This window comes from Oreochromis niloticus, linkage group LG17 (genome assembly GCF_001858045.2).
Source record: "Oreochromis niloticus isolate F11D_XX linkage group LG17, O_niloticus_UMD_NMBU, whole genome shotgun sequence".
Classification (NCBI taxonomy): Eukaryota; Metazoa; Chordata; class Actinopteri; order Cichliformes; family Cichlidae; genus Oreochromis; species Oreochromis niloticus.
In genome coordinates this window covers 4,791,704-4,815,193 of record NC_031981.2, presented here as the reverse complement: position 1 = coordinate 4,815,193, position 23,490 = coordinate 4,791,704, and the positions used below count along the sequence as shown (strand labels likewise).

The window sequence follows — 23,490 nt, the reverse complement described above, 5'->3', positions numbered from 1 at the left end:
GGCGAGCATTTCCATCACGCCTGGGTGCACACGGTCAACCCTCCTGAGCAACATACATACACAAGCACATGCACAGACACACAAACGAGCACACACGATGGCACGGGGCTCGGGCAAGTGCCGAAACACAATACAAGATTACACACAAGGACACACACGCGCGCTTCAGAGCCTGAACTCTGTGTACTTGACTTCAGGTCAGCCCATCTGTCAGTCTCTCCCTCTCCACCTTTCACTTTCTTCCTCTCACATGCAAATGCACTTTTTTTCCATCTGATTCACTCACACTGAGGGATCATTATCTTTGGCACATTGCAGACACTGAGCAGTGATGGGGCCGTTATCCAAGCAGCGACGAGCACACCCAGCATGTCAATTCTCATTAAAAGACTGCAACCCCCGCCTCTCAGCGTGGGCTCGGATTGCATAGTCATTGACCTACCCTCCTTTGATGTAGTCCAGGAAGGTGACTTCAGTGTCCACCAGGAATGACAGGAGGGTTACCTGTAGGTGATAACACCTCAGTCAGCTCAAGCACTGTCGATGATGTAACAAAGTTATTCTGTCTGACACAATAAGAATCTGCAGTATAGTGCCATATTTCAAATCTAGTTCAGAATCATTCCTTACCGTTCCAGAGTTGAGGTATTTTTTCTTCTTTCCTTTCTTCTTTGGATTTACCACCTAAAGAAAGAGCACATTTTCTCCAGTAACTTCAAATATACCCATCCCTTAGTTTGAGTGTAGTTTATAAGTTTAGAAATGGTAACTTGTTTTAAGCATTTTTGCATTTTGTTTAAAAAAACAAAACTGTCATATTGTCTAGTGCCAGATTGATATAGGACTTTTAGATAGATAACAATATTTGGTGATTTAGGCGTCAGTTTTGGATGAGAAGGCGACCATATGCCACATAGCTGAGAGCAGCCGGCCTGGGTTCGAGGCCGGCCCTTTGCCGCATGTCTTTCCCTCCACTTTTCTTCACTGTATCTGAGTAATAAAGTCAGAAAAAGGCCCCCAAAAATATTCACTAGCTGGACCCACATCCCATTTATATTCAACAGCGTTTTAGTAGATAAAGGTGAATGGCTTGGACATGAAATGAGCTGCGGTTTGGGAAAGGCGGACTGGCAGCGGCTCCTGGGCCTGGCAGATCCCCGTGTACGAAATAGAAGTGAAGAAGTTAAAGAATTAAAAAGGGGAGAGAGGGAGGGTGGGGCACGTAAACGAGAACGAACAGCTTGTAGGACTTGGGGAACATATATAGATGGACGGATGAACCGGAAGGAGCGTGTTTGGAGGCGTGGTCCCGCTCCTGAAATTCCGATACTTAATCTCTGTCCTTAATCTGTCCTTTATAAATGTGATACTGTAACAAACCCATAACAAATAAACAAACAAACAGCATAATTTATTACTGGTTGCTGTATCCTACACACGGCTGCAGTTTTTCAGCTGACACACACAAACACCAATAACAACAACAGGAACCAATTCATCTGTTTTAAAGCTGGCGAGGCGTGATTGCCACTCAGGTGCGTCCGCCTCTCCTGCAGCCAGGCAGCACACCACGCCCCCTCGCCACAGATACCAATAGATCAGCAAACAGCTAATATCATCCCACTACTAAATCAGTCAAGCTTCAATGGTTGCACCTTGTAAGCAAACAGTAGCAGATACACAGCAATGTTAACATTACTTTAAAATCATGTTTCCAGCCCTCTGATAAAAGTAGGCATAATAACTTCTCGCCAACTCCTGGTGGAAATATTCGGCTCTTCAGTTGCTAAATCTGGTAAGTGCTCCATTATACTCAGCAGCTATTTTTTAAATATTATTTTTAACTTCATCTGTGCACCATCTCCTCCTGTGAAAGTAACATGCAATGCACTTTTAGAGCTTCTTCTCCAAAAATAATTTAGTGTCACAGCCAAAAATACTGTTAAACCATCTCACCAGAGTTTTGGGAAATAAAGGAACTGATAATTCTCTTCTGGTGCATTTCTATGAGCGACAAGCTTCCTCAAATATGACAAACTGCTCATAAAAATACTCAATAGTCTGCATGTGACTTACACAAAAGTCAAGGGAGATGTTTTCACTTTATATGCAAAAATAACAACATCCTTAAGTGTAATCCGAATCAGATTCTGTCAAATTAAAGCATGCTTGGCCCTAAATGCTTCAGTCTGTGGGGATAATGTGTGATAGCTGAGGTGATTTTGCAGTATACTTCATATCCCCTTCATCTGTCCTCAGATACTTCCTTCCCTAAACCAGCAGCTACCATGGTAGGACCATTGCCTTTGAATAGTGCTCCTAACCCACAAAGCCACTGAGCACAGTCATTTCACAGATATCCTTCTTACAATAAACAGATTTTCGATGAAGCTGAACCAGCTTTACTTACTTCTTAAGAAGAAGCTTTTCATAAAGAAGAATTTCAAAAAGAGAAAGAAACACTTTTCAGCTGAGTTCAAAGACTCGTGTGATGAGGGGACCAGACACAACCTGAACTCCTTTTGAATGCCAAACAGTGGATATTAAATCTGAGCTTTATGGTCTAATTTAGCTGCGCCAAGGTTAAACAGGAAGACAGAAGGCCTCAGGGAAACAACATACAAATGTGTGGATTTATGCATTTCTCCTTGGTTCACTTTGGAATGGCACCCGCAAGGACGCATTTGGCTCTGGAGGTGAATTGAAATGTGATTGTGACACAAACACACACGCAGACACACAAACAAAATGCATTTAACACTGCAAAGTCTTTGTCTCGCTTGCTGCAAATTGAGGATCAAGCAGTACCACGAAAAAGGCCAGAAATCCCAAAATGACTTGTATGTGTGTGCGCACATCTGAGGACTATTAGGCAAACAGCAGCTGTTTAAAATGACACTCCCCTGTGTGCGCTCTTCTCTGTGTGGTGCCCCGTTAATCAAGAAATGTTGACTCTTCCTGGGAGAAGACAAGCCAGCGATCCGTCATAACTGTCAGAGATTTTGTGTGTGTGTGTGTGTGTGTGTGTGTGTGACACAGACAGCCAGGCAGAATGGAAAGGCGTTTCGGCTTATCGGCTTAGTTTTGGTTCACTCTGCCAGGAGATAATATTATTATTATTTTATTATTATTATTTATACTTTTCAAATTTTTCAAGCAAGTAATTTGTCCAATTATTTCTCCACATAATATATGTGGTCATATGGTTCAGTAGTTTCTCTGTGTACCAAACAATCTCTATCCTCCCATTTTATTGCAAAGATATTTTTCGATATTTGCTGTTGAGTTGCCTCTCAGTATTACTGCAGTTGTAATAGAAACCTTTGTCTCTGGCAGCATCCAACAGTAAATTATGGTCAGAGGTTACCTTGTTTAGGTGTAGGCTATTAGCTTTATGACTACAGGATGAACTTTGATATGTGTTTACAAAGAAAAGGCTTTTAACAGTGGGTTTATAAAGCACGTAAGTTAATGTAAACTGTAAAACTCACTAGAAGATTCAGCTCCTGGTCTACTCTGTCTTTCTGCTCTTTCTTGAATTTTACACTAGCTTTGTAGCTGACTACATATATATATATCATAACTGTCAGTAACATTTGCAATCCCTAATCCTTCATATTGTGTATACAGTAAAAGGGAAATTCCCCTTACAGTTAGACAAACAGAAACTCGATGCAAACTGTTTTGATCTGCTATTAGTTCTTAACGTCTCAAGTCAAAGCGCCTTGTTTTTACTTACTTAATTACTTTTAAAGGCATTTGCTCTATTATAATTGAACCAACCACAAAACTTGCATTTTCAACTTTGGTGAGTGAAATTTTGCTTTTTTATTTGAATGTTTGCACTAATTAAACAGTATCTGTGCACCTTGCTAACCATGCTAGCTAGCATTAGCTCATAAATTAGCTCTCCACCCTCTCATCTCAATATCATAATAAGGCTTCAAAATGGCGTGCGATATATACCATCTACTGCAAAGTTTATGCTATCAGCAACAACATCAACTGTGTCTGTGAAAATCTGTAGCTTCAAATTACTGACGTTATTGAAACTGGCTTGGAGTCAGTCCCTTCTTCATCTTTCCCCAACACTTACGATACATTTTGACTTCAGTGAAAGCAAAATTCAGAAAACACACTTCTACTCTTTCAGTGTATTAACTGAGGCTGCAGTTCCTCTGGAACTGACGGGGACTGTGTACTACAACTGCTGTAGTCTATCCTTACATACTTGTCACTTAAAAGTTTGGCAACTAGATCTGCTCAAAGGAAGATTCAGTTTGTTTTAACCTTCTAGGACCTGACGTCCACATAAGTGGACATCACATTTTGCGTTGTCTAGACCACAATACAAAATTTTGCTCTACAAGGGCCTGATATCCACTTACGAGGACATTATACTGCCACTGTTCTATCAAAATTTAAAACGAATGTCCTCATATGTGGATATCAGGCCCTTGTAGAGCAAAATCCGGTAAAAAGATAATTCTTTGTTTTTACATTCATCAGGCACCAATCAGCCCAAATAGCAAAGAGAAATTAAAAATGCATGCCATGAAAGAGTTCAGGTCTCAGGAGGTTCACATTCAAAGTACTATCCTGTGTTTGAGACAGCTGGCATTATTATTGTGAAATCATTCATGTTCACTAGAGTAAAATTTTAGTAATGGCTAAGTTTTTAATAATGCTTAAGCTAACATAGTGTAACTAATGTTATATCTTGTAGAACCATTAGTAGGATACTTGGTAGCCATTCCTGTTACCAAAATATGACGTTGACACTTTCTGCTCTGTACAGTTGTTGCTCTTATTTACTGTTTACATTATTTAAATGTTTCTGATAAAGAAGTTTAAGTGTATTTTTTGCAGTACAAAATTGGGCATTGAGAATGCTGTAAATGTCCTTGGATTGGAACTAACTACATTTTTGGTATCATGACATCACACACAGGTTAAACTTCAGCAGAAAGGTACCGGACAAAAAAAACACAAAACACGGGGCGAACACTGTAGAACCTGTACACTGGTCTCCAGAGGTGCTTCAGCTTTGAATTTAAATACACTAACATTCCTATACATGCAGGAAACACTCACCTCATAGACGTTGAACTGGCTCTGTCCTCTGGATAGTTCTCTGTAGCTGGTGCTAAATTCTCCAATAAAGTCATGACTAACAGAAATGAAGAAGAAAGGAGAAAAGAAAGAGAGCTTGAGAAAAACTTCGATCTTGTCATTTAATTTTACTGTAATTTTTCTAGTTTCTAATCCAGAGATCATTAAAAAGCCAAAAAACATTTTTTTTAAAAACTGGCAAACTTGAAGAAGTTGTGATTTAACAAGATTCCACAAGAATCCCAGAAAAAGACAACATCATATACACCTCAGAGCAACAATTAGGAGGTTTGTTGTTACGGAGGATTAAAGCAGGATTAAAACACTTTCATGGACAAAAATCACTGCCAGCATTTCTTCCCCACTGAAAAAAGATACACCGACACACTGTGGCTCAGATTAGGAGTGACACTGAATAGATTCCAAAGTACAAAGAATAGAGAAATAACTCCCTGTTAAACAACAGCTTGACAAATGTCGCTGCGTTTTCTTTCTGTCTGAATGCCAGCAGCCAGAATCCAGACTCATCATTAAGCAGTCGATCGCTGACGATCATGTACTCTATTGATAACATAGACTTCTGTTAATTATGTGTGACTTAGGGATTAACTGGGTGCAGGAAGCTGACATATTGAATGTTAGTGCAATCAAGACATGAAGTAATAAGGAGAGGCACTGCTGTCTGTTTATCAGTGATTACTAGCACTGAGGTTATCAGCGCATATCAGATTAATATCTGTACAATAAGCCCTGCAAGCCTTACAGTCACACTCAGCAGTTCTGGAAAACTGTCCTGAAAAATGTAAAAATGTAGAGTTTTAACAGTTATTACTTTGATCTTTTCTGTCTTGTTCCTGATCAACTGCTTGTGCAGAACATCTTATTAGATATTGATTTGTAACCCATCTTTACACCAATTAAGGTAATCTGAGCCCAGTTAATCACTTTAGACGACCATATTAAAATGCTCATCTTAACAGGAGAAATAAACAAGCTTGCAGCTTGAGAAGGAATCAAAAAGTTTTGGTCTCTATAGCTATTTTCTACGGTGGCCCTGAGAGGCCAAACGGACTGCAACTTAAGAAAACACCAGCAATCAAACAACTTCTCCCCTGTTCTAAGTCTCCCTGCTTCGTGGGTCTACCTGTCATGTTTCATTTCTCTGTGGTTCTTGTTGTCAAGTTCGTGCCATGTCTGCGTCTCATCGTGTTTCCTGTTTATTTTGAAAGTCTTGTTTCCATGTTCTATGTGCTTAGTTTACGTTCATTCTTGTCAGCTGTTTCCTCATGTGTCTCCACTTCCCTGATCTCCTCATTTGTGTATTTAAGTCCTCTGTCTTCCTGTGTTCAGTGTCGCGTTGTCTGTGTAACCTTCCCAGTTATGTCTCGTCATAGTCGTCACAGTTTTCACGGTTCTCATAGTCAGGCTCGCTTTTTGTTTAGAGTATTTCCACCTTAAGTGAGCTGAGTGAAGTGAGCTTCTGGAGCATGTAAAAGCTTACATGACAGATGACTTATTACTATAACACTGTAAAGTCTTTACCTGCCGTCTCTGTCCCAGTCGTACACCTCGATCTTGATTGTTCTGTTAGGAGAGGCGCAGATTAAAATCAGGTTAACAAAACAACTCGTTTGTTTCTTCTGCTGGTGTGCAGTTAGATTTTATACTCCTGGAGGCATTAGAATGCTTACTTGCACCATGCAACATATTTAAAAAGCAAGACACAATGTTGCAAAATGATGAAGTACACCGAGACCAGAAGAATGCCAATTTCTTTCATCGATGTTGTCATGGAGCTTTTAGTGGAAGCAGATCCATTCTGCAGCTTATCTTTATTCCAACACACTGTTTGCCTGTCACTGTACACCTCATCTCCAAATACATCTATTTTCTGCATCCTATTGTAGCTTATGAGGAAACTGGGAGACAAATAAATAAAAACAGAACAGTCTGCAGGAGGCAGATAATGCTGCGCTATCATGCCATCAACTAATATCTGCAATATGAGGGTTATTTCTGCCTGACAAAAGAGAGGGACACATGGAGGGTGTGTGTGTGTGTGTGTGTGTGTGTGTGTGGTGGTGGGGCATAGAACAAACAGCAAATTAAAACAGAGGAAGCAAAAAACACTCTGCTGGAGAGAATGAGTACTCATATAATCCCAGTCGATTAAGGCTGTTGTTTTCAAAGTGAAAAGCAGTTTGCAAGCATGCATGCTGTACGACTTTCTAAACTTGTGGTATCTAATTTGAAATCAAAGCCAAAACTGCACTTTTTCCATCCTTTTTATCTCCCAGTATGAGAAAGAGTGGAAATGCAAACCATCATTAATGGGCCTTAGAGCTGCTTAGTGAGACAGATGGACATTAAAGGAAAGAAAGCTGTAAGATAAGGAGCGGGAATGGGCTGGCTGATAATGATGAGCACTCTGATGATGAGTGTGTTTCCTGGCTGGCGTAACGTTGTCTCCTGGAGAGGTACAAGTACGTGCTGATCTGTCTGGCATAAATGTATTTTCATGTGTTTATATAGGCGGGTGTCTTATTAAGTCGGTGTTGTGCCACAGCTCAGCAGGAAACATCCCGTCACGGTGAGCTTTGATGATGTGATGAGAAACTGACAGCAGTTTCACAGCCTCAATGTACATGTTTATGTGTGTGTGTGTGTGTGTGTGTGTGTGTGTGTGTGTGTGTGTGTGTGTGTGTGTGTGTGCGCTTGAGTGAGAGTGAGCAAGTGATTGCAGGCCGACCACAGCATCTATGCACAGACAGACACAGTTCCCTATTGTTTGCCAGCCTGAGCTCCCCGTTATCTCTTTCCCCAGACTGTAGAAACACACACTCAACTCCTGCATGTGTCTGTGTTTCTGTGCGCGAGTCCACTGAGCTTCCTGACTCTTCTATTGATAAGGCACACTGTGTCTCACCTCATCCAATAAGCTCACTGGACCAAACTTCAGATCGATGCTGCTGTCTGTTAGTTTAGCTATGTTAAACCCTGTTGTGTGCCGTTTTCCCACACAGCTGCTATCGACACAGGAGACGGGACTCACATGGCTGTCATAAGAGAGGCACACACTTTTATCTGCTTTTATCTGTTTTCTCACTTGGACTTGGACTTCTGCTGAGATGTAAAGTAAAACAGATGTCGCACTGAAGGAGGAGAACTCCCAGGGATGCAAAATAATTACACATAGCGATGTTTCTTTAAGATATTCAAGAATATTATGCAAAAATGTGTCTGCTTTGTCTTTATGACTAAATTGTAAAACTTCTAAAGGGGACCTATAATGTTCCTCCTTATATTCTGTCTTATATTTACTACTAATATGGTGTAGATATTAGTGGGCAGCACGGTGGCACGGTTAGCACTGCTGCCGCACAGCAAGAAGGTCCTGAGTTTAATTCCACCAATAGGCCGGGGTCTTTCTGTGTGGAGTTTGCATGTTCTCCCCGTGTTTGCGTGGGTTCTCCCCGGGTACTCTGGCTTCCTCCCACAGCCCTAAGACATGTAGTTAGTGGGGATAGGTTAATTCATCAACCTAATTTGCCCATAGGTGTGCATTCGGGAGTGAATGTGAGTGCGAATGGTTGTCTGTCTCTGTGTGTTAGCCCTGCGACAGCCTGGCGACCTGTCCATGATGTACCCTGCCTCTCGCCCTATGACAGCTGGAATAGGCTCCAGCGCCCGCCGCGACCCTGAAAAGGATCAGTGGAAGCGAATGGACGGATGAATATTAGTAGTTCAGAGTGCTGTAAATGCTCAGTTTCAGTTTTTCTCCTCTTGGCTGTGCATGAGTTTGGTGAGAAAGATTTCCCTAACATGCTTATCTTTGGCAAAGTTCACAATTTCTTAAAAGAAAGCTGATTTAAATGCTGGGTAGCCTTTTAAGAAGAGGACTTAAAACACCTTGTTTAAAGATTCAGAGGCTTTGAGACCCACCAGCCCTCTTCGGTCGCTAGAGAAAAATGTATCTCCAACTGGTGGGTGAGTAGTTGCTGGCTGTCACCAACAGGGTGATTGCTGTGATGATCCCTGTTATTGCTTTAGTTGCTTACAAATTGCCACAGTCACCCAAGCTTTATATAGAAGACACCGTCAGCAAAGCGATAGTTACAAAATCTGAAGCAAAGCAGAAAAGGAGACATTTTACCTTCATGCAAAAACTTTGCCTTACTACTACAGTTTTAAGGCTTTCATTGCACTTTTCACAGATTCACTTGGTGACTCCAAATGCAATCAAAGTAATCCCCTGAAAGTTTTCGGTGCATCACTGTAAACCACTTTGTGACCAGTTTCACACTAGCCACTGACAGCAACCTCCAGCAATGCACACTTTTCCCTAAAATCCGTGTTTACCAGCAGATCACTGACATTTCTCTAAGCCTGCATCCTGTGGCTTTAGCGGCTGCCAGCAATTATTCACAGACTGATCAGGAAATACACATTTTCCTCTAGTGACCACTGGTTGCCAGATAGTTGCACGCAGTTCTCTAGCCCTGTGTGACAGGAACAAGACATTACATTAGATGCTTAAAGCCGTCCCTTCCCTGCAGAGTTGCTTTGATTCAAACAGATTACATCAACATGAGCAATGTCATTGCTTGCCTGAAATTTTAACAAACATCTCACCAAAATATGTAGATATCTTAAGGAGTGGACTCGTACTCATTTTTGCCTCCGGTCGAATACGTATTCTTGCCATTTGTTCAAATAAGCTCATCTTTAACCTGTTAGGCCCCCGGGGTTTTCTGAGCTTCCTGCTCGAAAATGAAATGCCCAGAATAAATGGAGTATTTCTCTGCAGTTACGAACTCTGTGTATACAATCTTGGTATCAAAATAAAGCTAATACTTGCGAGATTTCATCAGAGGTGTAAATATTACTGCAGATGTTACTATGTCAGTATTTTCTAGCATATAGCACCTTTAAAAATATGCTTTGGTTCACATTTAACTCCAGAAAATCGCGTAACTGTTTGGTGTCTTGGCTTTGTCTGGTGGTTGTAGAAATGGTTTATATGAGATTTTAGCTGAGATTCAGATGTTTCTGTGGATGCTACACATGTCGAGACTTATACTTCTGACCTTGTGTTATAACCGATTGAATGCGATCTCATCCCTTTTGCCCCCGGTACTGGGGGTGTGGGTGCTTAACTCGTTAAACTGTTTCATCGCCAGTTTTTTTGCAAAGAAATCCAAAGAAAAAACAAACATCAGTTTCTAAATCAATGGAAAAAACAATAAGATCAGATATTTTGTAACATATAGTGTGTGTGAGTGTGTGTGGGGACTGAATTGTACAAAATAAATGCTGGGGGCAGACAATGCAGAAATGCTGCTCTCTGGATCTTTGCTTCACTTAATCCTGGTATGACAAGAACATTTCTAGCAGTCTGTTTCTTGTGCATTGACCCTAGTAAACTAAATATAAACCCGACCACCAGAATATAATATGTTCTTTCTTCCAAAGCGACTATGAAGCATATTTCTGAAAGCATCGTTTGGATGACACATCAGTCACTGGCTTCATTTAGAAGTCAAAGCGCAACGCTGCTTTCAAATGTATAAACATGTACCGACTTTGATGAAGTAATCTTACTATAAAACATGACAGTCAAACACTTTTCCAGAGGAAAACTAAATCATGCATCCACACTCATCAACTTTTCCCTCCTGCTGAAACTGACAAATGTAATATTTAAGCTTGGCAGCTGCAAACAGTTTCATGCATTATTCATTCACACTGTACTCAATCTAACAAATGCTAATTTCCTTACAAAATACAGTAAATATATTTTCACTGTCACATTTAGTTACATCAACTTCAGGATTATTTCCAAAACATGGCTTACAATAAGAGACCTCACAAATTAATCATAATGAAAACGCTCTATGATGGGCAGCTTCTGTGATTTAAAACGAACCCTAATAAAAAAGTGACACAATAATGGACGCTAATTAACCCCTATAGATAATATTGTTCTAATATAAACAGATGGGAGAGACAGTAAGGCACAGACACCCGTGTAATGTTTTAGCGCTACGCAGCCTGAAGAGGCCATTAGACACTGAAATCATCAGAGGTGCACGTATTACTGAAAATGGCATTTTTCAGTGTCTTTCATACTGAAAAGAACTCCCCTGGATGATTCAGATGGCCGTCTTGGTCGCTGCATTGTACTTAACCTGCCATAATAGCTGCTGTCTAAAAAAAGAGACATACCTGTCATAGTCACCGTTGCAAAGAGCACGAACGGGGATTTTAAAAGCCTGCCAAACGGGGTTCAGTGTATTCTTCACCACCTCCGTCTTATGGCAGATGGTAAACCTGCAGAGACAACAAGGAGGAGAGGCAGTGAGGAAAGTGCAACACCTGTAAAGCCAAAACAGCTTAATGGTGTTTGTCCGAGTAGTTACGATACTATTTCCTGGCTTTGGTTTACTGCTGCTATCACTGTTAGACCAATAAGCTCTATTCCTTACTACATATATGACGGAAGTACCAAGATAAAGAAAATGGATAACAAGAAGATTGATTTCCATTATTCTGCTAATTTATTTACACTGGTGTCATTTCAGCTCAGCAGGAGAGTCATTACAGGTTACGAGATAGCGCTGTCATTTACGGTCATGATACTTTTTCCTTTTTTTGCTCTCAGGCTCACTTTGAGCTCACCTGCACACATCTCACATGTGAAGTGGAGCTGACAAGACACAGGTGAAGTGAGGATAACATTAATCGAGTGGATGATCTGTTAATTTGAGAGCAAGTGAGAGGCAGGAAAATGGAGAAGGAGGAGGTTTGCAGTTCGTTTGTAGAAACACTAAGAAAAGCTGCTGGCGTTGCAGGCACCGAGTAGCTCCGCACTGTTGTTAGCTTCCTCCACGCTACGGTAGCTCTCCCCCTAGCAGCTGGGGCGCTGCTGCAAAAGTGTGGCATAATAAATGCAGAAGAGCACAAAACTGAGATGTATAGATCAGCCCCATTGTAACTGACTGTCCCAATTTACCCTGTCAGATGGGGCATCTCTATCTCCAAGATTTTGCACTAACTGGACGTCACATGTATTTTGTACATCTTAGTGAAATGTAGCACAGGGATGACTGTTGGAGTTTCCAAGTTTGTTGCTCAGAAACCCCAAAAAACAAACAAAAACAAAACAATATAACATCATTTTAATCATTCTTATTGTGCTTTCGAGCATCTCTAGCTCCTCATCAGCAACTTTCTCCTTATTGGCAAAACACTGAAACTCACCAAGCCACCAGGGCAAGGCAGAGCACAGACACAGCAGCAATAGAAAGGAAAAGATGGATTTAAGAAATAAACATAAGCAGGAATAAAAACAAGAATATTCAATTAAAGAGACATCCAGCTAACTTCCTGCCACTTTGAGTCGAAGAGTGTGAACGCTACAGTACTTTCCTGATACTCCAACACACACATAGAGGGAAAAAAAGCTAATTTCATTAGTCCCTCAGCTAGAAAGTGGACTTGGTATCTCCCACCCTGAGAGCAGAAGGCTTTATCTGACTTGTAACACACTGCAGGATGGAGAGGAGTGTTCATGGGGCGCTCTGGATTGAAAACACGGATGTGCACGCACACACATACACACATACACACACACACACACACACAATCCTTATCCCTGGATCAGTTCAATACCTATTGCTTCCAGATGCACTCACATACATCTGTGTGCACGTTGCTCATGTTAGCGTCTCCACATGTCACTCACATAAATGCTTAAACGGGCAGGATGGCTTTTGATCTGAGGCAAATCAATGAAAGCAATTTCCTTTGGATGCAGGGAAGGATTAAACCAGACCCGGAAGGGGAGAGGGAGCAAAGGGGGCGCGAAGCAATGAAGAGAGGGGAACTCACGTGCCGTCCTCGTTGCTCCTGTAGAAGACCAGGAAGGGGTCGGATTTGCCAAAGAAATCCTTTTTGTCCAACTTGTTTCCACAGAACTGCATCATCACTGATTCCTAATGAGCAGAGAGTGAAAGGAATATATTAAGTCAGGGTGGAGGCTGAATTTCTGATTGTGGCATCACTTATAATACGGGTTTCCTCTCAATATGACTATGAAGGCACAAAGTAATTGTAAAGAAAAAGAAAAAGATCTTACATGACAAAAACTGTATTACTTATTGTTTACAGTTGTGTTTTTTTGAATCTGCTAACCTCGGTTCTCTATTTTGTGGGCTCGGAAACTGCATGAAACAGATATTCAAAGGTTCAAAGGGAGCTCGAGCCAATTCAGCTTCTTGCCAACACTAAAATGAGGTACGCCATTTTTCATTCAAAGACCTGAAATCCATCCAATCATGACTCATAAGGCTGAATCGAATAACCGTCATAATCCATTTAGCTTACTCTGCTAGCAGGAGAGCTAGCATACTATGAAGGAAACAAAGAGCACAGGGTCAGACTTTTGAAGGAATGCTTCCTTTCACATTGTTGTGATGTTATAGTTTTGTGGCATGGAAAAAACCTGCTGATGTGGAATAAAAAAGGAGGGGAGGGGTTACAGGGGTTTGGTTTTACTGTTTCCATGCTGCTAAACCACGAGAGCACAGCAAGGTGACTGGTCACTTACGGTGTCGAACCTGGACCAACATTAATGACTCAGGAACAACACCGACACGGGGATATCAGACTGTGCCAGGATAAATTATTCAATCTCGGCAGATAGCAAAAGTCAAGTATTAGTATTATACGGAAAAAGGAAAAAGTTGGATTGGTAACTTTAATTTTCCACAGTGTGTTAACCACTTGTACAAAGTGAAACATGCAGAGAAAACGGACACATGCAGCATTTAGCAAACAGAGAAGTCACTTTCTCACCCTGCAGTTGTTCAGCTCCTCAGCTTTCACAATAATGGTCCCGCATTTCTTCCCTGGAATGCCTCTGTTTATGATACAATACAGCAAAACATGAGATTACTATCACCAACAGCGTATTTGGCATCACCACAATATTTTGTCCACATGTATTCTTCCACCTACACTTCAGGGTCAAATGACAAGTTGAAAAATACAGGAAGACGGCTCACGTTTCCTTACAGGAGCTGCCATCAGAGCAGTCTACACAGTCGAAGGTCAGTCAGTGAAAACATTTAGCTTGTTTGATAACAGTTGCACTGGTTTCTAGACATCCCGCATAAGGGTTCAGGCGGGACTGTGACCTTCTCACAGCAGGAAGGGGACTTCCATGTGTGACTGAAAATTCGTCTGAAACCACTCCCGTCCTGCACAGACACACGGTCAGTCGTATTTCTGTGTGTGAAAATGTGTCAGGTTTGTTTGTTTGCTCACTGTCAACCACAGGAGACAGAAGGAAAGCTTCTTTTCTGAAAATGAACCCAGCCAGTGTTGAGATGTTTTTCTTGCAGTTAAATACACACTACGTATTGTTGCTACAAGTTTTCCATCTATGTTTTACATTGTTACCAATATTGCCATCTGTCTATCCATCTTCTACTACCTATCTGGGTCTGGGTCGTGACATAAGTAGTCGAACCCTTAGCGTGTCCTAGGTCTGCTTTGCACCCTCCCCCCAGGATGGGGTCCAGAGCCGTGCCCTGGTATCCCTATCCTAGACAGGGTAACATGCCATCATAGTAGTCTTTGCTGTTGCAATCACTCGGGACCATTTTGCACTGGTTCACTATACAAGGGGCAAATTCCACTGACAACATAGCTCATGGGATCATTCGGACACATAAAGGCCCTCCAGCATAATAAAGTAGCAAATCCTGGAAGCGAGTGATTAAATTTGATTAAGCAGACAAAGCTGTTTAATATCCGTGATTGTCACCTCTCAAATTTGCTGATACTCCTATGATGTATTCCAGAAAATAAGGAATTTTAGATTTATAAGCAAAGCTGGGAGAAAAACATCACGTGCATGTTTTATTACCTCATTTCCAAGATATACTGTTAGCAAAAAGGTGTTTGTGTTTATGTGCTGTTTGTGTGCGAGTCCACACGTGAATCAGCGTCTGCTCCTGGGAAGGGCGCAGAAGCTGTAGCGAAGACTGGAAGGTGAGAATAGGTGATGCATGTCGGTGTGGGTGTTTTACGTGTAAGCGCTTTCTCTGCATAAACATCAAGGTTTTCAAGGTGAAGTCACTTTTTACTGTACCTCCTCCTCCCAAACAAATATGCTCTTTAAACAGTCCCACTGCACGCACGCACACACACACACACACGCACACACGCACACACACACACACACACACACACACGCACACACACACGCACGCACGCACGCACGCACGCACACACACACGCACACGCGCACGCACACACACACACGCACACACACACACACGCACACACACACACACACACACGCACACACCCAAGCACGACCAAAAACTTTCAGTGTTCTAGATTTTGGCACTGAAAAAGTTGAACTACACCTACATTTATTTAAATATGTAACAAAATGTGGGCTGAGAAAAGGCGACACATGCAACATAAACAACATATTACCACCTAATCAAGCCAACGTAACCGATGCATTAGCAAACAGAGCACAACTGCCATTTATGTGGAGTTTTCTTTCTGATCCTGGCAAATGCAAGTCAATCATTTACTCTCCTTCTAGCTCTGTGGACACCCACCCAGCTCCTCATGGATTTGCGGTTACTTGCTCTTGACTGCTTATTATGTCAGGCAGCTTGTCGATAACTTTGAGTGTTAGCTGTTTGACGAGCCTGGAAATGTAGTGTTAGATTATCAGCGTTTGAAAGCTTTGCTGCACCTGGAAATGACTGAGATGAGAGGAAAATTATGGTCTGTAAGATGCTAAAACTCTCAGTAGGTTTGAGGGCTTCACGGAAAAACTAATAATAATACTATGGATAAATTCTTAATCATAAGGATTGCAGCAGAGAAATCTTCTGTTCTCCCTCGCTGGTGTAGTAAAAGCACGTTCTGTGTGCATGTGAGAAAGCGCAGGATGACATAATTTGACACAGATTTTGAAAGAACCTACATTTCTGACAAAGAGGAATGTGATGAGCTCCGCTATGAGACACTCACCTCTCTGGGAAAGACTCTCACAGTCATTAAGTCAGCTCAGAACGGGGGTCTAGGACCTCTGTGTGAATGTAATTCAAATAGTCCTTCTCTATTTCACTCTGGTCTTGTGCATAACGGGCCAAGAGTAAAAAGTTTTAGAAATGGATTTATCAGATCCTGCAACCTGAGATCCAATGGAACACCATATAGTTGTTTTAGAGACCATAAAATGTAAAAAAGAAAAAGAAATGTAAAATTAATATGTAGTTTTTCTTCTTTTTATCCAGGCAGCACATAGAAGTGGGTCTACACAAGATTGAGAGGACTGTAACGACGAGGATGAGGCAGACAGAATGATAAAAATGAAGCCCTGATTCATCCAAATGCAACAAATTTAATAATGTTTGCCACTACAGTCTCTTCGGCTGCTTGGACACCAGCAGTGATTCTTAGGAGGAGTTTAAAAATGCTAAACTGTAGCCCAGCAGCCGTATGATGAAACACTAAACACAATCTAAATAGGCTTGTATGTAGTCCAAACACAAGAATTCCAATAAGGAAAAGCTGGGAAAAACATCTTTACAGATGACATTAGCATAGAGATGAAGTGATCAGGAAGGATTAGAGCAACAGGGGGAAAAAATCAATAAAGCAATACTGATCTAAAACAACAGTCTGCTTAAAATCCCAGTAAAGCCTCCAGCAGAAGTGACCTGATGAATTTTAAGTATGATTCACACGCTTTACTGTTTTGTTTCCGCATGAGCGATGATGCGGAACATGTACAAAGTAGTGTCTTTGGATTGTTAACATCCTCTTGTAAATGACTGATATCTGAATCGCTGACTGCAATTATGCATGTCTGCTCAAGCACACATGAACAAATAGCACTAATGATACCCAAAGAGGACTTGAGACACTCTGATTTCAGCAAATCAGAAGCCACGGAAAGACCCACAGTGTTCCCACTCACAGACCTGAGAAGGTTTTCAATGACTTATAGCTTACTCGCACCTAATGAACAACACAGCCAACAAAACTGCATTTCCATATTTCCACTTGACGTTGCACCCCTTAATCTCATTTTCAGTAGTTTCAGAATAACATTTAACCGCTCTCAAGTCCCAGATATCCAAAATAATTACTTCATTTACATAGATTTCCTGCTCTTTGTGCTACGGTTTGACGGTGGCAGCATGAAGAATAAAAGCAGAGCAGAGGGTTGTTGGCAAATTGGACATAAAAGAAGAGCTAAGCTAATTAAAAATGTTGAGCTGTGTGGGTTCCAGTCAACTACAAAACAGAGCATCATCAACCTTCATCAACACCTCTGTTAAATCATTTACTGGCTTTAAATAATGATTCAGCTTCAGTACACAAGTCCCATTATTTTAGGCTATTTCATAATGACACCTTACTACTTTGCAAAGAGGAAAAGCAGGATTTGATATACAAATATTCACAGCATAGTTACAGATGTAACTTTAAAACATGCCTGTATCTATAAAGTGTTAAACTAGCACTACACATTAACTGTAAATAAGTACATCTTACTACGATGATTATAGTAATGTAACTCCTCCTAGACAAGATCACCAATCTGGATGAAACTTACTATATATAATGCAAGTGTCCCTGATTATCAGCATATATACATATAGTGCTCGGGATTCATTTTATGTGTAGTCGCAGATTTTAAAACCAGTCGCAACGTTACGTGTACGTTAGGTTCATGCATACGTTGTTGTAAATACGTTTTGCTCAACTACAGGGCTGCCAAAAGTTTATAATAATAATACAGGTATACAGTATATAAATGTAATAAAACACTCGGCCTGAGCAGTTATTTACATGATTATTTGATTTAATGTACGTAAGTGATATTTTGAATTTACTGAGATCTGAATACCCACTAGTGGTGTGAAAAAGTGTTTGCCCGCTTCCTGATTTCCTATTTTTTTCACGTTTGTAACACTTAAATGTTTCAGATCATCAAACAAATATTAGACAAGCAAACCCCAAATGCAGTTTCTACATCATCAAGACATTTATTATCAAGGGGGAAAACATGCAAACCTACAAAGGTCTGTGTGAAAAAGTGATTGCTCCCTAAAAGTAATAACTGACTCTATATGATCGCCAGGCTAATCACAAAACAGGTGGTTGAATTTTCTTTTCACACCTGTAGCTTCTGAATGTAAAGATACCTTAACAGCGGTTGAACAAACACAAGGTGATTCTTACATAGCGGTGAAAGTTTGTGTGTATTCATAATTTTTCCAGATGAGGAACAACATACAAACACTTCATCGCCTACCAGTTTCATATTATTGGTTTTGGGATTCAGCGTAACTGAGCTCACACGAGGTGGAACGATGGTGTAATAGAAGAAGGAAAACACAACACAAAGTTGTAAAACTCTCGATCACTGTCCATGCAGCCCATTTTACTTGTTGTTACCCTCTTACTCTCCATCGTGTCGTCTCACGGCAACAATACGCATGAGACACTCACACAGACACCCTCTATGATAAGTGCCCAGGATCGGTGTCGCTATGACAACTCTTCCGAGCTAGGTCTCCTCCGGCGGGACATTGAATTGGATTCCCGTGCTCGTTATTTTCCTAAATGCCTGCTCTCGCTCCACTATTTCTCAGAAAGCCGCGATCATTATTCTGACAGAAATAAAATAATGCGCGGGTGGCAATCGAAAGGATTGCATAGTTACAATAGATGAATAATGTATCCCACAGTTGTGCCTTACATACAAACGCATACATGCACAGACACACGTGTGACAGATGTGATATAGAGTTGGAAGCTCAAACTCCTCCAGTACGATATGTATGAAAATGACAAATTAGCACAATATGGGTGAAACGACAGCGTATACTGATGCTCGTGTTTCCTGAAATCAAGTATAGCAACACAAAACAGTCTGTGTTTAAATGAATACACATCTCTGAGCTCAGCCTCTAACGTGCTCCAAACCGCGTTCCTCTTTTTTAGTTTATCAAAAACACCTAAGCTGAAAAGCTCTTCAGGAGCATCTCTTCTTCTGCGTCTTCCTGCATTTGTGTGAGTGCGTCTATGTGTGAGGAAACGCTGTGAATCCTCTAATCAAGACACACGGATATGCAATCAGTGTCTGGCAAGAGACAGCTAATTAAGACTGGGCCACTTCTGGGCTGTACGGTGTAACGCACACGCATGCACGTGCACGTCACTTTCATTATATTCCCGACGAAGGTGGACTATCTGAATGAGACATCAGTTGTCATTATAAAAACATCAGGATCTGCCTATTCTTGGTCATGCCCCGACACGCAAAGAAACACAGTCGCGCACGCACTTTCATTGAAAAGAAAGCTCATAACTATAATTCTGCTTAACAAAAGGCACACTGACATCAAATCCATGTGACACCAAAGGCAGATACACTTTCTTTTGTCCTTTCTTACAAATGCTCACAATCAGGCTTGTATTCACAGCTATCAGCCTCTGAGTGTGTGTGTGTGCATGTCTTGGCTCACTTGTATTTAAAATTGTAGACTACTTGGCTCTTCCATAGTTCATCGGGGCTTCTCTGTGACCCTCTTCCCACTTACAATGAACACCGAGATCTTCTTTGTGGGAACAAAAGTGTCAAAAAGAACATGAGCAAGTGTGTGAGCAAGACAGAAATAGAGAGTTCTGGAAAGAAAAGAGCAAAGGGGAAGAAAAAAAGTACAAAGTGATAAAACTGCCTTGTTGATTATTCAAAAATATTCAGGAAGCAACAGGATCGGTGCTTCAAATGAAAATGGTGTTAGTAATAAAGTCATGATATTTATGAAATCAGGGGTAGTCTCATGCTAATTTTAACCAACAATAAGACTAACAGTCTCATTAATTTATGGAGTTAAAGGTCAGGAAAAGCTATTGAGGGATTTACTGGCTTCAACATGTAACTCCTGTTTAATAAAAAGAAAATTAAAATTTAAGTAAATCGAATCAAACTTTTAAGTCCAAATAAGCCTGACATGATCTATAATATCTTTGCCATATTATAAAAGAGTTTGACATTTAGAGAAATGCACATATTGTTAGGTTCCCTGGGTTTTAGTCCCAGTGTTTTAAGTTTTTGCGTTACTTTATGTATTTCCTGGTTTTTCTATAAACTGATATTCTAAAGTTTTGTTTCTCATTTAGTTCTGTTCTGCGTTTTATGTTGTGAGTCCTTTATGTATTCCTGCCTCCCTTGTGTTCCTGTTTCAGGTCTAGTTCCATCTCTGGATTTTGTCCCTGGCAGAGATGGGCAGCAATGCGTAATCCAATTACTTTTTTCAAGTAACGAGTAAGGTATTACTATTGCAAAAAAAAGTCATGAGATTACTGGTACTTTCCCGTAACCAGGCTGCGTTACTGCGTTACCAAACCGTGATTTTGTTTGTGAGAGTGTCTCATGACAATGACATACGAGTGTGCGACGTCTGTGGCAGCAACAGACGTGTGTGGATCAATAATGGATAATATGGAGAGCGGGAGAGAGGACGACCATGTGGTGTTTAAAGTTTGGAAGTACTGACATTACTTTGAGTTTGATTCTGTAAAATGTGACAGAAACATTAGCGTCTGCTCTACACTCTGCGTGGGAAGAAAACTTATTTTTACAGCGAAAAGTTTAACTTCAAATCTGAGCGAGCAGCGAGCACAGCGGTCCCCAATCTTTTTGCGCCACGGGCCGGTTTATGTCCGACAATATTTTCACGGACCGGCCTTTAAGGTGTCGTGGATAAATACAACAAAATCAAACCAGTACTGGTACCAAAAAACAGAAGATTCACTCATAACACATGGGAAAAGACCCAGGGAAACCGAGTTAATGATAAAAACGATAAAAACCCTGAAAACCATAAATTTCACAGCTCTCGCGGCCTGGTACCAAACGGCCCCGGTAGCAGGGGTTGGGGACCGCTGACCTAGCACACTACCACAGGAATATGAAATTCACAGAGAAACCCCCGGCTACCCCCACTGACATGACCGCTGAGGCAGTGGGCAAACCTCCACCCGCCCCACTCCTGCTAAACAGGTGAAAATAGATTTAAGGTGTGTTTTTTGCTGTGTTTTACTTGCATCTTTTTGAAAGAGTGTAAACACAAAACATTTTATTTTATACGCTGGAATATGCAGAAAACAGATTTAAATGTTAAAGAATTTCTTCAAGTCAAAGACTGTTGCACATGATTACATTTTTGCTTGATGCAATGCGCATAAAATTAAAATTTTAAAACTAATAAAACAATTTTAAAAAGAGACTGTTTTCATTTGATTCAATTTTATATGATGCATACTGGCAAAAATTAGAATTGGGCTGAAAGGTCTACTGCTTTACTACGTAACTGGTAACTAATTACTATTTTCAAGTAACTTGACCAACACTGGTCTCTGTTCCCTTTGTGTCAGTTTTGTGGTCATCTAGTGATTCTGGTTTTAGACCTTAGTTTCTCTGCTCTGGGTTCAACTCTGGTTTATTGGGTTTTGTGTCGTTCCTCGTTATAATGATCATGTTTCCCTTGTATTCTCTTTGTCTAAGTAATGATCTGCTTGTGATTCCAGGTTTTGTTACTTCATGTTGTACCTTAGTAATCTTTTTATTTTCTGGTTCTTCTCGGTTATGTGATATTCAGTCGTCATCCTCTGCATCTGTATGTGTCCTGTCCCATCTCAGTGTCTACCTTTCAAGCCTCCATTTCTGTTTGCTTGTTAAGATCTTATATGTGGATCTGTCACCTGTTTAGTCATTTCCCGTGGTTTCCCATTCCAGCTATGTTTATTGTTCCCTTCAGTGGTCCCTGTCTGTTTCTCCAGTCTGTCCCTATGGCTGTCTGGGTCTCTGTCTCTGTGTTTGTTTCCTTTCTTATTTTGATAGTCTCTTGTCCCATGTGTGTTTGTTGAGTTTTGCTATCCTCGGTTCGCTAGTTGGATTCTGTCCCCCAGGTGTCTCCATCTGTCCTTATCTCATGTGGGTGTTTAAGTCCTCAGTTTTCTTCTTTTCGTTGTTGTGTCGTGCCTTATTCTATGGTACTGTGTGTGCCTCAGTGTTTCCTGGGATGTGTTTCCTCCCTGAGTCTCTTTCCTATTGGATTACTTCGGAATTTGAGAAAAAAAACCCCAAAACAAATAAAAAACCACTTTGGAATTTGTTATTAGAGACCAGCAAGCAATAAATGCTCATTTTGTGTCGTACTCATGAATCCCCTGCACTCCATCCTTTGGGTCCTAAACCTGCCTACCACATAACGTCAAATGACACCTACTGGGTTTTTATATCATATGTCCTTCATACAATAATAATGAAAAAGACACAAATGAAACAGTGAAAGCGATAAAAAATAAACTAAAACAAAAAACATTTTCAAACAGTAAAAACTAAAGTGAAATGAGAAAATCCACTGTGGAAACTGTGAAACTAAAGTGAATTAAAAACAAAAAGTCAAACTGCAATAACAATAAAAACAGATTAGAAAATACAAAACTATAATAACTCTGGCCATGATCATCAAAAGAGATGTAGAGTTTTAAAAATAAAGTGCGAGACGCCGAAATGTCCTCAGCACGAAGAGAGCGTTAATGTGTAAGTGCAACAATTAAGAATACAGACATTGTATTAATGTAACAATCGAAGATAAGTGTTCACAGACTGGCCATAGGTCAGATAGAGCCTGTGCCAGCAGAGGCCTCGGGCATCATTAATAAGGCCAACTGCAGTTGGGAACAAAGTGTTTTTGTGGTGAGAGGTTTTGGCTAAGATGGGCGGCAGGATATATTTCAAAAACACGATGTGCGAGGTGGGAGAGATCAGCCACAATGTTTCCTGCTCAGTGTCTTGGAGGTGTGCAGGTCCTGTAGAGAGAACAGGCAGCAGCTGATAACCCTCTCAGCAGAGAAGATGATAGTCTGCAATCTGCCCTTTGCTTGGCAGTTAAAGCAGGGTACCACATGGTGGCACAGGACGTGAGCATAGACTCAATTATGGGGGTGTAAAAGTGCACCATTATTGACTTTGGCAGGTTGAACTTCTTCAGTCTCTGCTGGGCTTTTGCCGAGACTACTGACTACTCAAGGTCCTGGATGATGATGGCTCCCAGGAAGCAGAAGGACAAAGTGTTAACTGCAGAGTCACACATGGTGATGGGAGACCTGCATTCCTTCTGGATGCCACAACAATCTTTGCTGTCACAGTGTGCCAAGTAGTTCTTTCTATACCTGATAAAGTCTGCAAGTGCAAAGGTAAGATAAAGAAATAAACAAATAAATACTAGCAGCATTTAACACTCACAGATCAAAATGTTC

At 40.9% G+C, this 23,490-nt stretch overlaps 1 protein-coding gene across 3 annotated transcripts in view; it reads right to left on the bottom strand.

Moving 5' to 3' along the window:
- LOC100705414 (copine-8) overlaps window positions 1-23,490 on the bottom strand; it is a 102,389-nt gene that overhangs the window by 31,045 nt on the left and 47,854 nt on the right. For all 3 annotated transcript variants that reach the window (XM_019347177.2, XM_003445078.5, XM_005451767.3), the window contains exons 7-13: window positions 13,969-14,032; window positions 13,003-13,106; window positions 11,338-11,442; window positions 6,655-6,696; window positions 5,095-5,170; window positions 631-684; window positions 443-504 (exon numbers count right to left, since the gene is read on the bottom strand). In XM_019347177.2, coding sequence (XP_019202722.1) covers window positions 443-504; window positions 631-684; window positions 5,095-5,170; window positions 6,655-6,696; window positions 11,338-11,442; window positions 13,003-13,106; window positions 13,969-14,032 — 507 coding nt within the window. The remainder of the gene's footprint in view (window positions 1-442; window positions 505-630; window positions 685-5,094; window positions 5,171-6,654; window positions 6,697-11,337; window positions 11,443-13,002; window positions 13,107-13,968; window positions 14,033-23,490) is intronic.